The sequence below is a fragment of the Festucalex cinctus genome, chromosome 2 (assembly GCF_051991245.1).
Source record: "Festucalex cinctus isolate MCC-2025b chromosome 2, RoL_Fcin_1.0, whole genome shotgun sequence".
NCBI lineage: Eukaryota > Metazoa > Chordata > Actinopteri > Syngnathiformes > Syngnathidae > Festucalex > Festucalex cinctus.
In genome coordinates, this window is record NC_135412.1 from 2,732,876 (window position 1) to 2,749,611 (window position 16,736).

Sequence of the window (16,736 nt, forward strand, 5' to 3'; positions counted from 1 at the left end):
GGACCTTCTTCGGGAAGTACTTGACCATTGTGATGATCAGCATGCTGACGAAGTTCCTGGTCACCTCTCGTAGCGAAGACTCTGTGATTATGGGCTCTGTGTCGTTCTGATCCTGTTGGCTAGACGCAGACAGTGAAGTTTCGGACTCCGTCTCCGAAGATTCGGTTTCTGAGGTCACAATGGTGCTGATGAGAGCGTCGATGTCTTTTAATGCACCGCACACCTCATCGGCACTGGCTTTCCTTTTTCTTGGCTCCATCTCTATCCAGAGGAGCACCTGTTGCAAAAATTTCCCTACGGAATCCTCAATAATGTTTTTCATGACTTCTGGATGCCGGACGTCTTGCTGCGGTGATTGCCTTTCTGAACACCCTCCGGTGAAGCTGGCCTGGTTGGCCTCGATGTAATTGTAAATTTGATCTCTCAGCTGTTCGGAGAACTTTGCAATGCCATGTCTAAGGCTCTCCAGCTTCTTGCTGACTTTTCGTCCTTCCAAAGGAAACTTGTCGTACAGGTCCTCCACTTCGTCTTGTATTCCTTCAAAGTTGAAAGGAAGAGGACTGCCCGGCGTCTCCAGGTTGGAGGCCGGCAAGGAACCCCCCACCAGGAAGTCGTGTTCCTGCACATCTGGAGAGGCGACGTCTGTCATAAGTTTTTCAAATCGATTTTTGGAAAACTCCATAAAGCTGCTTTTGCGGACGACCTCCTGGCGGGGCGTGGGCTGCTCTCGAGAAGTAAAAAAGTTGGTTAATGTCTTCAGGATCAACCTCAGGTCAAAATGAGGACAGGCGGGCATGCTGCTCTTTCTGTCTATGTCGGTGACGTAGTGAAGGTCGCTCTTGATCGTTGTGACGATGTCAGATGCTGTCTCATGCACGTCCGGGGATGTATTTGTCGAGGAGTCCGTGTGCTCTGACCACTTGCGAAGGATTTCTGTCACCGCTTCTGTCGTTTCTTCGACGCCAATATTTGATTTGGGACGGGAAGACGACTTTGGAGCCTCCGAAGGCTCCTTATTTTCTACTGCATGAGATCTGTGGGTTTGCTGACGCCAGCACGGTCCCAAACACCGTGTGGTGGACTTGACGCGGCCCAGGTAAGACCACAAGACACCGCAGCAGAGCCTTACCATCTTGTACAGAACCTCCAGCTTGGTGAATGTCCCTGGGACGTAGATGACGGGTACTAGGGGCTCGTCATCTGCGTCAGTAGCCAACGCCAAAGTCTGGTTGACCCTCTGGGAGATCTCGTTCGCGAGCAGCGAGTCCATCTTGCTGGCGTAGTCACACGGCTGCTCGGGAACGCTGAGTGCCGACGCGAAGGCGGCGTTCATGGCGCCATCCATGACTGGCGTTTTGCATTTTGACTTCCCATCCTGCTGGAATAAGGGCAGGATCTTTTTCAAGGTGTCAGCTGAGAGTTTCTGAGCAATCTCTGTGCACATGTCGGCCAAGATGGCCCCCGTGCCCGAGTCAAAGTCTCGGTCTGCCAGCAGACACCACTGAGCCGAAGTGATTTTTTCAAAATATTTCATAACAATCGGGAGGACGACTCCCTGCTTGTCTGCGCATCCTGACTCCATTCTGGCACATCAAAGGTGACCCAATTTTGGCAGTGAATGATCAAAATTAAAGCATTACACACTCAGGTTTGCCAAAGAGGGAGAGCATTTGACCCTATGACAAAGGAACCCTTTGGTAGGCAATCCCCAAATTTGCCTTATGATGTCAGTAGGTTGCTCCGCCCCTCTGTGATGGGACGATGTCTCTCTTCTGCTTCCTGTCGGATCGATGATGTCACTTTGCACTTCTTGTATGAAGTGTGTAGCTCTGACACAATGCCGTCTTGAAAGGTAAATGTTTGCTTCAAATTAAAACATTACAGAGTTGGTCACTCAATGTTCTGTGCTTCGAGTAATTTAGACGATTATGTGGGTCACAGGAAAAAAATATTTCGGTTGGCAACTTTAGGGGGAAAAAAATGTTTGTTTGTTTGTTTGTTGGTTGTTTTGTTTTTTTTAACAGATCAGGGGAGTATTTCACAAAGCATGTTTAGTGAGAAATCTGGGTAAAGAAACCCTGAAAAGTTGGAAACTCGTTTCAGAAAGTGAGGTAACTGAAACCAGAGGATAAGAGGGAACTCGAGTCTGTTTCATAAAAAGAGGTCATTTCAGCTCTCGGTCAGTTACCATAGCAACATGGTCCGGTTTCTTTTTTAACAAGTAAAAAAATAAAATTTTATTAAATAAAATTTAAAAAATAGTGGATGGAATGTGCTGCTTTGAAGACTACCTTTTTCATTTATCGCTTCAGTTCCTTAAACCCCAATATTAGGTTTGGCAGAGGCATCTTTTGTTGAATTACAGTTATAATTCCATCCATCAATTAAATATATATACTAGTAGTTTCCTTCTGTACTAAACATAATTAAGCATATAATTCATACATGTATTTAATTAAGGCAAGTTGTAAAATGTCTGAAGTCCTCTTGTTTATCTTTACTGAATTTAAAACACCATAAATCATGCTGTTTCTACTCATACTGTCCCAAATGTTCTCCAGTTTTGATACTGTAAATGTATTGGATCGTACGCCGAGAAACGTTTCTTGAGAGGAGCAATATGGCGGCTTCGTGACCTCAAAAGTCTTGGCCTGTCGACTACCAGTGCCTGAATGCAGATATTTTCAAATAAAACCATGTCTACTCCACTGGAAAAATGACTTTCTACTATTTGGTTAATCTTTGAAATTGGTTATGGATAGTAAAGCCCCTCATTGAGTTTCTTTATTGGAAATATTTGATTTATTATAGTCCTCTTACAAGTGCAATTTCTGTTGAATTTATTTTATTTTTTCCTTTATTTTCAATGTTCAAGAATGCTTATGCTCAGCCTGTGTCAAGTAACTTTTCATTTGATGATACAAATGTGCCTTGTTTGTGAATAATTACTAAAAATAAAAAATAAAAAAAAATCGTGCGACTTCACAGACGGACTTCAAGTGACGTCACTCTACAATGGCGACCCCCTTTGGAAACAGACTGTAAATGGTAAAACACAATTTAGTCGAGTATAAAACGAGATAACTTTCTTCATTCATAAATATTCGCCATAACTTTGCGTAACACAACATACGTGACAGTATGCCGCTATCTCCCTAAATGAAATTATACTGTGAACTACTTAAATGCATAGAATGCATATGAAATAAGATAAAAACAATAAATGAAGCAAAATTGCGAGAAGTTAAGTTTGCTCGAGGTCAAAATGAGTTTTGAGGACCAAAATAAAAACATTTTATCACTATCCGCTATTTTTGCTGTTTACTTTACGCTTTAAGGTCGGAACTGAGAAAAATTTATTCGGATTTCCGTCTATCTTTGAATGCATCATTATAGATCAGAAAGGCCGTAGAAATGAATTAAGAGCGCAACGGCAACGACAGATGGCGCTAATGCAACGTTACGGTTGCTAAACGTCGTCATATAATCGAAGAAGAAGTCCGGCCTTTCCTGTCGTCCATTTGTCGGATACGGTGAGTGTTGTCGAGCTCTCCCTAAAAAAAAAATGCCTTAAATGATCATCAGCGGTGATATAATCGTGTATTCTGCCGGAGTTTACCTCCGTTAAAGGGACGGCGTCATTGTGGGAGTTCATTTAAACAAGTATAATAGCTAAAATGCCGTTAAAAGAACATGTCAAGCTTCCGCGCCGCCTCATGTGGTCGTATGCACATGCTAAGTTGCTATGCTCAGTGTTGCTCACAAGATTCCGTGTTGCTAACAGGGTTCCGTTCGGCTTCACACGCTACGTATTGCCACATTTGGCGGCATTTGTTTTTCCACAAATTGCGATTTGGCTTAGAAATATTTCAGACAATTGTGTGTACTGAAAATGTTGACATATAATGTTTTCTACAGTTTTGTAAACGACGTGTTGTCAACATGCAGAACGACGCTGGTGAATTTGTGGACCTCTACGTCCCTCGTAAATGGTGAGCAAATGTAACTGATACTGTACAAAACCAAAATGTTTGTGAAGCCTCATAACTCATGTGGGGGGTGGTTCCATTGGCTTTTATTTTATTCTATTTTCTATTTTAGGCTTTGTCTTTTAGTAGTGATAATCAGGCTCATTTTACAACTGACCCGTTTGAACAGTCTCGACATTTTACATGTTGAATCAATGGAAAAATGTGGGGTCACGCAATTGTTGCATTTATGAACAATAACAGTTCCTGTGTTTGTTGAAGCTCTGCCAGCAACAGAATCATTGGAGCCAAGGACCATGCTTCTGTCCAGATCAACATAGCCGAGGTAATGTTCCTCACTTTTTTTTTTTTTTGCTATGGAGCACTTAAAAAAAAAAAAAAAAAAAGTCACAGCTTTACAGGCAAGTGCTGTACATTGAGCAAAAAAACAAACATGAAAACAGCTATTCATTAGACAATTGCAGCACTGAATTATTAGCAATGTACAGGCATGTAAATCACTCAACTTTTTTCCCCCCAATATATTTATTGATTTTTGACATTCATGATGAAGAACAGAAACCCAAATCGAACAGAAGATTTTACTGATGTATACCTGTTGCATCGCCCGCGTGCAATTTGGCACGCTTTGCTATTTCATCCATAGGAACATTATAAAATAATTAAGTATGTATACTTACTGCATTTTTTGGTGTTGCTTTTTTAAGCTCTGTGTACTGTTCGCATTACATGTGACGTGGACGTCTTTCTGTGTCTGAAATCAAACTCATTCATTCAATGTCTGCTGCAGGTGGACAAGGTCACGGGGCGCTTCAATGGTCAGTTCAAGACCTACGCCATCTGCGGCGCCATCCGCAGGATGGTGAGTGAACTGCATTGAATTCAGTCGTTCAAATCGCATTTGTCATTTGAGCTTGTTTCATACATGTGCATGTTCTCCCCTCAATGCAAAATAGGGAGAGTCTGACGATTCCATCCTCAGGCTGGCAAAGAATGATGGCGTTGTTGCCAAGTAAGTCAATTTTCTAAGATGTCATCATCAGTTAATGTAATTTGTTACAATGTGCCTTTTTGCCCTCCACAGGAACATCTGAGTGATAAACATCTGTTCAATAAAATGTGACAAAATCCAAACGCTTTAATGGTCTCATTTTCAAAATGTTTTTTCTTGCGTATAGAGCACATCTAACCAGTGTGTATATATTTCTTTTTAATTATTATTAATTAGGGATGAGATGAGATTTCATACAACGAAATCTCGCGGGATTAGAACGCCACAAGATTTCTCATCCCTCCACAGCACGAGATCTTCGGGAGTTTCTATTTTGGCTCGTTGAGTAGGGATGGAAATTGAAAGCTGGTTCTTGTTTAAAAAAGTTTCCCCGGTGTTACAATTATTTGCCATTGTTTGCCGTTTTTGCAAATAATGTCCTTGTCGATACCATTTGGGATAACGACATCACCATGCACGTTGCGTAACAGTGTGGTAGTTTGTGTTTATCTATTTGCTATGTTAAAGCCCGTATTTGACCGAGTGGCACGCGTAGCAAGTGTTATTTCTCCCCAAAACACCAAACTAATAGGACCACTCCACCCTATCATCACAAAGCACATTGTAAACAATAACATTACATACACTGTAGGCTACTTTCTGCTAATCTAAAAGAGTTACCAAATTGCTCTGCTTGTGTCTGTCAACAGTACAAGCTTAGTGTATACATTTGCAATTTTTCACTCGTGTTACTTTATCTTCTCGAGGTTTTATAAATCAGAAATTCATAGTAAAGCTAACAAAGTGAAACTTCAATAAAAAATACATTTGTGGACAAGTTGAGTTCATCCAAAAATAACTGATTATAGCATCTCAATTTAAACCAGGAACTGCGAACTTTCATTTATCTATATATACCAGTAGAGGGTGCTAGTGTTCTGTTCCCTCCCAGCCTAAAGAGAGCGTGCACTGTTTTGTCGACCTGTTTGTAATCTTACAATCGCCTGCATTTGAAACCAACACAAATGGACATGACGTGCGTGCATCTGTTCATTGACATATCTCAAGATATCGCAACCTTGTTAAAGTTTGTTCTACAATGTGCAAATAGAATTAATTAGCTTAATTTTTTCCTGCTGGGCTTTGCTTGCATGTCATCGTTCATAGTTCTGACAACGTGATACTGGAGGTAAATTGATCATTCTGCGTGAGCACCTGCAAGCAATGTTGGGCATTTGAGTGTCCGTTTTTTTTTTTTTTTTTTTTTTTACCATACTTATGAGTCATGACATAAAATCTCGTGGTGCTTTTTCCCTAGCCTTTTGTCTCCCTCTGTTGGTGGTTGTTTTTAAATCGATTTCATTGCGCTGTACTTCTGTGTAAAACATGCGCAAAAGAAATTACAGACTTTGTCAGCAAAAGGTGACAATGTAAGATGGCTGCCCTCTGGCTGTAGTCGAGAGATTCCTATATTGACAGTGCAGTCATACGTAAGTCGGTGGCTAAAACCGACCAACAGAGGGTCTTCTGCGTGGGCACATTCTGATTGCACAAGCACTGCACCATGGATGGACTGCTGGAACACCCTAAAGTTAGACTTTAAATTGTATCAATATACTTGTTTTATCTGGTCAAACCTGCTCGCTATTCTAGAAGTTTCTTTATCCCGCCTGTGACTAGAGGTGGGCGGTGGCAAATCCAGGTCCAGAAAGTAAATACCCTGCCACATTTGGGCTTTAGCCCCTTGTGCTAGCTAGGTACCTCTTTAGCAGGTAAACTAGCACCATGGGAGCTAGCTAGCTAGCTAACACCTGAGGTTAAAAGCCAAACGGTGGCAGAGTTTTTACTTTCTGTACCTGGTATTGCCACCTCTGCTAATAGCAAGACATGCTGCGACGATAATAGCTACAGGTGGCAAATCCAGGTCCAGAAAACAACTACCCTGCCTGCTTAGCCCCTTGTGCTAGCTAGGTAGCTAGCTAGCTCTTTAGCGGGTAAATGAGCACCATGGGAGCTAGCTAGCTAGCTAACACCCGGGGCAAAAACCAAACGATGGCAGGGTTTTTACTTTCTGGACCTGGATTTGCCACCTCTACCTGTGACATCTGTTTTGACCAGAAATGATTTTGGTGGCAGTGTGAAGGAGATGCGTTACCCATCGGTGTCATCAGTGAGCGCTTGTGTTTCAACATGTCCTCCCGCTCAGGTACATGACGCCTCCCCTCCTCCATCCGAGGCCATGGCAGGAAGTGAGTGAGTGAGCTCACCTGTCTGTGCAACACAGCCACTCTAGTTACAGCTTCCGAGCCTGCGGCGTTGGACCGCCAGAGCATGTTGGCGCATGCCAAATGGAGAGTACCGACGACGTTCACGAACCCTCTCTTTGCGCCGTAACTCACACAGGAGAAAGAACTTCCTGTATCAACTGGGACATCATCTTTATTGAGCTCGTTTCTGCCTGGCCACACAGGAAGCAAGGGCAGAAGTCACTTGGCAGCAGTAAAAGTCTCCAAGGACAGAACAACCCTTGCTCCACAGAAGCATGTCTCCATATCCATCGGTCCCTGCCACCTGCAAGAGTCACAAGGCTGACAACCTTTCTGTTGGAAGAACTAGCCTGTGGTCCTACCGTGCAGGGGCCCCTGCTTTACACCCCGCTGCCGCTTTGAAACTTGAATTAAGGTGCCAAATGGCAAACGAAGGGGGTGGGTGTTCTGTTGGCTTCCTCCACTCAGTCTCTCGTGTCTCCCAGCAGCTTTTTTTTTTTTTTTTTTTTTTTTTTTTTCTTTCTGCACCACAAACCAAACACAACTTTCACAAGTGGTCCTTTCCTCTCTCAGAATGGGATCAGCTCATTTGCATAGAGCTGCAAAGGAGATGTGTGAGGAGAAGACCGGAGATGCTGTTCTCAAAGAAAAGCGGTTGAAACAAAACAAAACAGTACTTGAGTTATGAGTCTTAGATGAGCCTATTGGTGATCCCTTTAGAAAAATGGAAACCACATTTTTTAATGTGGTAGTCGAGCCTGGGAGAAGTGAATGACAAATTTGAGGACCGATCCACCCAATCAGAGAATGAATAGGGCGGGTCATGCTGAGGACTTTATTGCTGACTCGTAAGGTGCCAATGCCACATCAGTTGATTGACATGTCACTCCCGTCTCCTGCGCGATGATCGTAAATGTGAGCGAGGCAGAAATGACTAAAGATTCCTGGTAAGGACATCAAGAAGCTGCAATGCATCCAGAACTGTGCTGCCAGGATCCTGATGGGGATGTGTAAAATTGACCACTTCACCCCCATCCTGAAATAACTGCATTGGCTCCCAATGTCCCTCAGAATTGAATACAAGGTTTCGCTCCTCACCCATCAGTGCATTCACGGTCATGGCCCACAATAGCTCAAAGAACTCCTCATACCGAAGACCTCCTCACGAACCCTCAGTTCTACATCCTCAAACCTCCTTCACCCCCCCCACAAACCACGTTCCGCACTATGGACGATCGGGTCTTCTTCTCAGCGGCTCCCAGGCTGTGGAATGCTCTCCCTGACCGCCCATCGCCGGGAATCAAAGGCGAGGACGAGGAACAGGTAATCGGGAGGTCGAGACTAGTTGGGCAAACTGGATCAGCAAGAAGATAGTCCAACAAACTGGTGTACTCTCATCAATCCATCCATTTTCTTTACCGCTTACTCCTCACAAGGGTCGCGGGGGTGCTGGAGCCTATCCCAGCTGGCTTCGGGCATTAGGCGGGGGACACCCAGAACCAGCCAATCGCAGGGCACGCAGAGACGAACAACCGTCCACACTCCTAGGGACAATTCGGAGCGCCCAATTAACCTGCCATGCAAGACTTTGGAATGTGGCAGGAGACCGGAGTACCCGTAGAAGACCCACGCAGCCACGGGGAGAACATGCAAACTCCACCCAGGAAGGCCAAAGTCGAGACTCGGATCTTGCGTCCTCAGTACTGTGGGGGGCGGACGTGCTAACTAGTTAGCCACCGTGCCACCCGGTGTACTCTCAGCTGCCACTAAATAGGCAGGCTAGTCAACACAAAACAGGTGTGTGGACGGCCACGGCTCCCCCACTGGTCAGACAGCAGCTGCAACAAACAAACACTGACAAATAACAGATGTCCTGACCTGAATGCAGAACAGACAATCAAAAAATTCACACAAATGATTTCTTATGTATCTTTCTTATGATGGATATGCTGGCACAACTCCAAACAAGTCTGTCATCTTTTCAGTTTCACGTGAGTAACCTCTCTTTTCTGCCAAATGGATGTATCCAGGCGCCTATTGTTTATAAACATTGTGAAATGGTCTATAACAGCTCGGCACCTGGTGACATGGCGGTCCTGACACCATTCCATCGTTTAAGCTTCCGGTTTTTACAGAACTTTATTTGCTTACACAAAAAATACTAAAGGATACAATTATTTATTTATTTTTAAAGGAACGAACAAAGATAGGTTCACAAGTCATTTAAAACCATTCTATGACTGTCTATAACGTCATTTAATTTGATAAACTACGGTCACGTGACCAGTACCACACAGTTGCCCCCACCGGCCGGCGCGTGCATGAATGTGCAGGTAACGTGACCAAGTAGGAGGCCCACTTCAGCGGGCTCGGGACCCCTTTGAAGCACACAGACAGACGGAGCAGGCGCAGAGCCGCGCACACATCGGACGCACTCACACGAACACACGCTGGCACGTCGTCAGTTTTTCCTCACTTCGTCCGCGGTTTCCTTTCCAGCAAGTTCAGCGTCTTGCTTAGAGCACAAACTTTTCTCCGCACAGGTGGCTTCGGTGATGGCGCCCCTCGCGCGCCTCGCTTTACCGCTGTTAGTCTCGGCCCTGGCCCGAGTGGTCCTGCTTCCGGTGTCCGCTCAAGAGGCCCCGAACGGCGGCGGCGGCGGCGGCGTGAACGGCTTCAGCCTGCATCCGCCGTACTTCAACCTGGCCGAGGGCACCAAAATCACCGCTACTGCCACCTGCGGGGAAGACGAGGCTGGAAAGAGCGTGCCCGACCTCTACTGCAAGCTGGTCGGCGGACCGGTGTCCGGAGACCCGGGACAGACCATCCAGGTGAGCCCAGCCGAACCGAAAAGTTAACTTAAAACTAACTCCCGTGTGCTGGCGAGTCGACCAACACCATTCACACGTTACCAGGGAAGCAACGTTTACCTTTCTGTAAGCACCCACAAACTGCAATTTTTCAAACTTCCATTACTACTTAGGGCAGCGGTGTCCAAACTTTTTCATTTGAGGGCCACATACAGAAAATCAGAAGGACGCAAGGGTCACCCCCTTTACCGAGCCTGCAGACTAAATACCTGTGTGGGACGCACGCTCGCGCACGCACGAACACGGGTCCACGCAAACACTCACACACACACCCCCGCACACACACAGATTTTATTTCTGCATGTACCAAAACAAGCATTTTATACTTGGTTGATGCTTCATTTCAAATAAATACTACTACTGTCTATTTGAGCAACATTCTCATATTTAAGAAATAAAAATCTAAAATTACCCTCCATCCATCCATTTTCTTGTCCGCTTATTCCTCACAAGGGTTGCGGGGGGTGCTGGAGCCTATCCCAGCTGGCCCTGGGCAGTAGGCAGGGTACACACCGCCTGGACTGGTTGCCAGCCAATCGCAGGGCACACAGAGACAAACAACCATCCACACCCACAAGCACACCGACGGGACAATTCGGAGCACCCGATTAACCGGCCATGCATGTCTTTGGAATGTGGGAGGAGACCGGAGTACCCGGAGAAGACCCACGTGGGCATGGGGAGAACATGCAAACTCCACCCAGGAAGGTTGGAGCCTGGACTCGAACCCGAGTCCTCAGAACTGGGAGGCGGAGGTGCCAACCAGTCAGCCATCGTGCCGCCCTAAAATTACCCTACAACACTTTAAAAAAAAAATATATATATATATATATATATATATATATTAGGGGCGTTAAAAAAATCGATTCGGCAATATATCGCGATACTATAGCACGCAATTCTCGAATCGATTCAATAGGCAGCCGAATCGATTTTTTAACATCCATTTTTGATGGAAAAATATTAAACAGAACATCTAACTTTCACACCTTAAGCATGGAAGAATGTTATATTAATGGAACATTAAGCCTTACTATTTTATTTCAATGCTGTTCTAACATGAAAAAGGTTACAACCTGTTTGTGGCTCACAGTTATAACACTGAAGTTTCAGATCAATAAATAATAAAATTTCATTCAAATCTTACAGTGTACATGTACAAGTCTACTGAATGGTATTTTCTAAATTTGAGTTAAAAAAATCGCAAGAATCGACTTGTAAATTTGTATCGGGATTAATCGGTATCGAATCGAATCGGCGATTCGGCGGCGCGTTTGCATTGTAGTCAATGGAGTTGGCGCCACTAAAAAAAGCGAAAGTGCTATCACGTACCTCAAAAAAGGAGAAAATCGTGCCACGGCTGTTTAGTCCCAGGAAAGAAGTGAAAGTAGTTGGCGGTGCTCACTTTTTGTTGACTCGCTAAAGTGCTCCACTTCCTTGTTCACCAAGGGACACGCCTCCTCCGCTCCGGTGAGCACGAAAGCGCGAATGAGCGGCAACCGTTCGATAAACACTCTACGCGGTGAAACGCTCGCGAATGAAGTAAGTCTACCATTGCTACCATCCTTAAGAACTACCATCACAAAGTAAAATAAAACGACTTTATTATACAGTACAGTTTATTTCTTTAATTACAATACAATAGCACATTTATTATACATAAAATAAGGTATATTTTTGTGTAGTTTTAAGGCTTATTTAGTAGAAAATTATGTTTTATAGGGACCTGGGAACGGATTATTCTCATTTTAATGGTTTCTTATGGGAAATAAATGTTCGGAAGAAGAACTTTTCGGTTTACACACACTCTCTGGGAACCAATTAAGTTCGTAAACCGAGGTATCACTGTATATATATATATATATATATATATATATATATATATATATATATATATATATAATATATATATAAACAAATGCATCTGTCTTCTCATAACATGTTAACTTTGATGACTTGTTAGTCAAAAGTAGGCTTGCCCAATACTGGTCCTCGAGGTTCGACCTCCCGCAGGTTTTCGATATTTCCATCCTCAAACGCACCCGATTCTAAAGATCAGGATGGTGATCGGGCTTCTGCAGAGCTTGCTGATGATGCGAATCAGGCTTGTTGGAGGACGGAAACATCTAAAACCTGCAGGACTTGGCCCTCGAGGACCAAGATTGTCAAAGCCTATGTTCGTGTGTTAGCACGTGAAACGATTCGATACCGATCGTGTATTGAAAGGTGAAAGTTTCTGCTTGGTCATGATGGGTTAATGATGAAGTCCGACGAGCCTCCCGCCTCCTTTACACATTCCTCCTGGCGACTGACCCGTGTCGGCCATTTGAAGCGTGTTTGTCCGTGCTCAGTGCTGCTCCGGTGGGATTATCCCAACTGGCTCTCCGCCCCCTTTTCGCTGGATCTGTTGTCCCTTGGAACCAGGATTGCTGCCAAGTGGTTCTGTCAGATGTGGGGGGTGGGTGGGGGGGGTGCGGGGGGGGGGTGCTTGTCGTTGATTGCACTGCCCCTGCAGGTGATTTGAAGAAGTGATGTTGCTCATGAGCTCAATGGGAGCACTTCACAGGACCTCACCGCTTGGCTGGACACAACACATATACAACTAGCGATGTCACGATAAGGGCAATATCGTTATATTGTGATATTAAAACTGCCACAATATCGTCGTCGTCATGTTCATAATATTTAAAAGGAACACATCTGTTAAAAAAAAAAAAGTCAGGTTGATTTCCATATGTGCAGTTCTAGCACCCTCTTGTGGCTAGTTTATTAGTGCAATTTAATTTTCATTAGGGATGTTTTGGCCTTCTATGTTTAAAATCGATGCTAATTGTCCGATGAAGGGGAACCTAATTTGCTTGTGAAGCGATCAATGTGTGCTTGCATTAGCAAGTAAGTGCCTCAATATTGTTATGAGAGATTGTAGGTGGTTTATATGCATTGCTGTTATGTACAAAAGCACAAAAATGTGCTTTTTAAAAAAAAAAAATTATGAGCTCTCCTTTTTACAATATTGTGATCTTTTTTAAATATCGCAGTTTTTAAATCCAGACTATTTAATATGTAATCCAAAATATTTGTTTTAGTGAAATACTACAGTATATAAATTGCACCGTTTTTGCTTCGTATTGTCTTCATGTCCTATAGCAAAAGGTATAATTAGGCCATTCTCAATCTTTCACAAACAGAAACAAACACGTGATCTCCTTGAAAGTGACATCATGATATTTATGTTAACTCATTTGCTCCCAATAACATGTAAATGCGTTTTTTTTTTATGTTTTAAATGTCCCAAAGACGTATTTATACTTTAAAAAAAAAATATTTTTTTTTGCTAGAGCATACAGAAGGCTTTGATGCAGCCTCTCAACTGCAAAGAACGGTTGCAGAAATGGTAGTTATTACACAAACGGCCAGCAGGTGGCAGCAGAGCAAAGGAGATCAACCAGGGCCATGTAGAAAAAAAAAGCTCAATTACTTACAATTTTGAATAGATTTGTGAAAACTGATGAAACTTAGCTCTCCTTTAATGCTAATTGCTGCAAAACGGCAACAGATAGAAACATACTTTTTTGTCCTGATGAAAGAAGAGACTTTAATCTTTCTTTTAATAGGTTCCATGCTTTTATAGCAATTGAACACAATAATTTGTGGGCCTTGCAAAATCAATCAAAATCCAGTAAAACAGCCGGGAGCGAACGGGATTGTGAAATGTGAAAATGGCAAAACAAAAACAAAACAAAAACAAAAAAAGGGTGAACAGTATTTGTACATGGCAGTGACAGTGCATGCGGTCTTTTTCTCCCCAGGGGCAATACTGTGACATCTGTCACCATGGCGACAGTGACCGCGCCCACCCCATCACAAACGCCATCGACGGCACCGAGCGATGGTGGCAGAGCCCGCCGCTGTCGCGCAATACCGAGTTCAACCAAGTCAACGTCACGCTGGACCTCGGACAGGTACGACATGCGACGGCTGCCGTTCGCAACGACCGCAATCGTTTGCAAAGTGATCATCTTCAGTTGGAAGTTAACGTTAAGATAGGATAAATGTCGCTCGTACTTGATTTATTTTAAGTTTCAACTAAATGTTAAAGTCCTTTTTGAGCTAAATTTGCAAAAATGATCGCTCCTTCTACCTCCTCCTGGGAGGTAACAAAGATGGCGCTCCTGTATTATTAGATTATTTTTTCTTTTTTTTTTCATGCAGGCAGCTTGCAGGAAGTTGCATTTCAACATGTTGGATACTAATATGTAGGGCTGGGTTCAAAATATCGATATATCGATATCGTATCGATACGCCTTTTCATATTCCAATATCGATACATAAAACCATTTATCGATATATCAATGCACCGATGCTCAACTGTAATCATATTGTTCCAAAAAAATAACACAAATGCAAATGGAACACGGCAACACTGAGTTCTGGACGTGTTAAATCGACCTGTTTTGCATATATATTGTTCCCAGAATGCATTGCGTGGCGCAGTTAATGACATTATAAGGGCGCTAATCCTTGCCATATCTATTTGTGTTACCAGTAATTGAATTTGTGTCGTATTTAATACGTTTGTTGGTCTATGATTAAAATAAATAAATAAAATAATAATAATAATAATAATAATTAAACACACCGTAACTTTAAGTTGTATGTAAAATAATGACATCAAGGACGATTCCCCCGTACAAGTTGCATTGCTCATCTGAGGACTGCTTGTGAAATTACAAATTTTATATATTTTGATTGTGGCCAGTTGATTAATTAGTCCGACATTACAAATTTATTTATTTATTTTTTTTAAACTTTACATAATCATCTCGCGGGCCGGATTAAACCCTTTTGCGGGCCTGATCCGGCCCGCGGGCCGTATGTTTGACACCTCTGCAATGGATTCAATTGTGAATGTAAATATTCACATTTTTCCTAATGCATTAAATCAGAGTAAGAAGTTTCTGCTATTTGCAGCATTGGTCATTTTGACTGTCTAAAATAGTCAATTCCTCAACTGAATCGAAAATTGTTGTGAATCGAATCGAATCGGGCCCTTGTGCATTGAATCGAGTCGATTCTGGAAATCTCAATCGATACCCAGTCCTACTGAGATGCAAGTTTTTCATGCGTTTCAGCTGGTTTTTCAATTTCCAGTTGTTTTTATTTTTTTTTTGCACACGCAAACTGAAGCTTTTATGTTCTTGGGAATGTTCTTTGTGTAAAATCTGCTCGAATGGCCTCTTCATGTATCGTTGCTTTGTGTGTGTTTGTATGTGTGCGTTTCTAAAGACCCCCACTCTGCTTAAAAAAAAAAAAAAAAAAAAAAAGTGGAGAAGGAATGCGAGTTAACCTGCCTCAACCTGCAAGCACTAGAAGAACATCCTGTGTGCAGTAAAGTGCCTGAAAGGGATGGAGGTGCTGTATGAGGGTGTTTTGGTGGGGCTGTTCTCCTTTGTGGATAGACAATCGTACGGTGTCGTGTTGCTGTGTACGTGTCTTTGTTTCTTGGGGTGTTTTGTAGCTTCTACAAAAAACAGTTTACCTATTTTTTTTCTTTTCTTTTTTTTTTATTTATTATTTTTTTTTTTTTATTTTTTTTTTATTTTTTTATTTTTTTATTTTTTTTATTTTTTCTATGTTTTTTTTTTTGTGTGACAGTGTTTACACCCCTCCAGCCAATCGCAGAGCAGGGGCCGTGTCGCAGAGGGGGCCGGGCAAATTTGTCGGCTGCGTGACGTCACTCCCGCGGCAACTTGACAGCACGCACGGATTATTATTTATTTATTTATTTCCCACTCACTCACATTGAGTGAGTGAGTGAGTGAGTGAGTGGAAAAAAAACTCTGTGCGTGCTGTCAAGTTGGCCCAGGAGTGACATCATGCAGCCGTCAAATTCGCCCGGCCCCGTCTGCCACACGCCCCTCGCCGCCGCCCCCCACTCTGTGATTGGCTGGAGGGTAAAACAAACTTCTGTCCACAAAAACGTCCCGTTGTTGACAAAACAAACACAAAATGGCAAAATACAGGCTGGAGGGGGTGGGGCTTCGGAAAAAAATCACCATCACACATTAACAGAAGCCCACAGGTGTAGACTGAGAAGGCGTTTTTAATAATAATATATTAATTCAATCTCTGGTGTAATAACCTTATTTATTGATTGATTGAATTCTTTTTTATGTTATTATCTGTTCTCATTGCTGCTGGACATGTAAATTTCCCAGAGGGAGCCATCCCAAAGGGATCAATAAAGTCAAGTCAAGTCGAAGTCTAAGCGCTATTTAAGTGCATTAATATTGTGATCAAATTGGATTTTTCATTATGATAGATGACAATGATTTTTTTTTAAGTTGTTAGTGACAGCACTACTTTAATATTGCATTTGTCAAATAATTAAATAATAATAAATCATTAAGCACAATAACCAACCTGTTTTCCGTGTTTTAAGGAGGCCGACACTTTATGCAGCTGCCGATTTGAAGTTGAACCCACAACCCCCCCCCGTCCGCTGCTGTCAAATGTTTGTTGTCGTGTAAACAAACAAGTGAAAACAACAAGTTGTTGTTAGTGAGCGCCACCTCGATGTTTGTTCTCATAAAGCGGAAGCCATTTCACACGCGCATTG

General features: G+C 43.0%; 2 protein-coding genes across 8 annotated transcripts in view; both read left to right on the forward strand.

Annotated features, from left to right (window-relative positions):
• Positions 1-1,821: 1,821 nt before the first annotated feature.
• Positions 1,822-5,123, forward strand: rps21 (ribosomal protein S21). Of its 3 annotated transcripts, none has more exons than XM_077512144.1 (6): positions 1,822-1,852; positions 3,919-3,992; positions 4,251-4,314; positions 4,780-4,851; positions 4,946-5,001; positions 5,074-5,123. In XM_077512144.1, the coding sequence occupies exons 2-6, from the start codon at positions 3,943-3,945 to the stop codon at positions 5,081-5,083; spliced, it is 252 nt and encodes an 83-aa protein (XP_077368270.1). In that variant the 5' UTR covers positions 1,822-1,852; positions 3,919-3,942; the 3' UTR covers positions 5,084-5,123. The 3 variants fall into 3 exon arrangements, with proteins under 3 accessions (XP_077368270.1, XP_077368271.1, XP_077368269.1); XM_077512143.1 differs by lacking the exon at positions 1,822-1,852 and adding an exon at positions 3,446-3,533; XM_077512145.1 differs by lacking the exons at positions 1,822-1,852; positions 5,074-5,123 and adding an exon at positions 3,445-3,533 and having other exon boundaries at positions 4,946-5,005.
• Positions 5,124-8,603: 3,480 nt separating this feature from the next.
• Positions 8,604-16,736, forward strand: part of lama5 (laminin, alpha 5) — an 88,785-nt gene continuing 80,652 nt past the window's right edge. For 3 of the 5 annotated variants that reach the window (XR_013282232.1, XM_077512146.1, XM_077512147.1), the window contains exons 1-3: positions 9,020-9,238; positions 9,791-10,078; positions 13,927-14,079. Coding sequence is in view for 4 of the 5 variants with exons in the window: in XM_077512146.1 (XP_077368272.1) it covers positions 9,185-9,238; positions 9,791-10,078; positions 13,927-14,079 (495 nt within the window). In the remaining variant the exon portion in view is untranslated. Of the gene's footprint in view, positions 9,239-9,790; positions 10,079-13,926; positions 14,080-16,736 lie in introns of all 5 variants that reach the window. The other 2 variants (XM_077512149.1, XM_077512150.1) reach the window with 1 other exon arrangement.

Coding starts and splice junctions, on each gene's coding strand:
- rps21 (XM_077512144.1), top strand. CDS start 3,943: ATGCAGAACGACGCTGGTGAATTTGTGGACCTCTACGTCCCTCGTAAA. Junction 3,993..4,250: donor CTCTACGTCCCTCGTAAATG/GTGAGCAAATGT, acceptor TGTTTGTTGAAG/CTCTGCCAGCAACAGAATCA. Junction 4,315..4,779: donor TCCAGATCAACATAGCCGAG/GTAATGTTCCTC, acceptor TGTCTGCTGCAG/GTGGACAAGGTCACGGGGCG.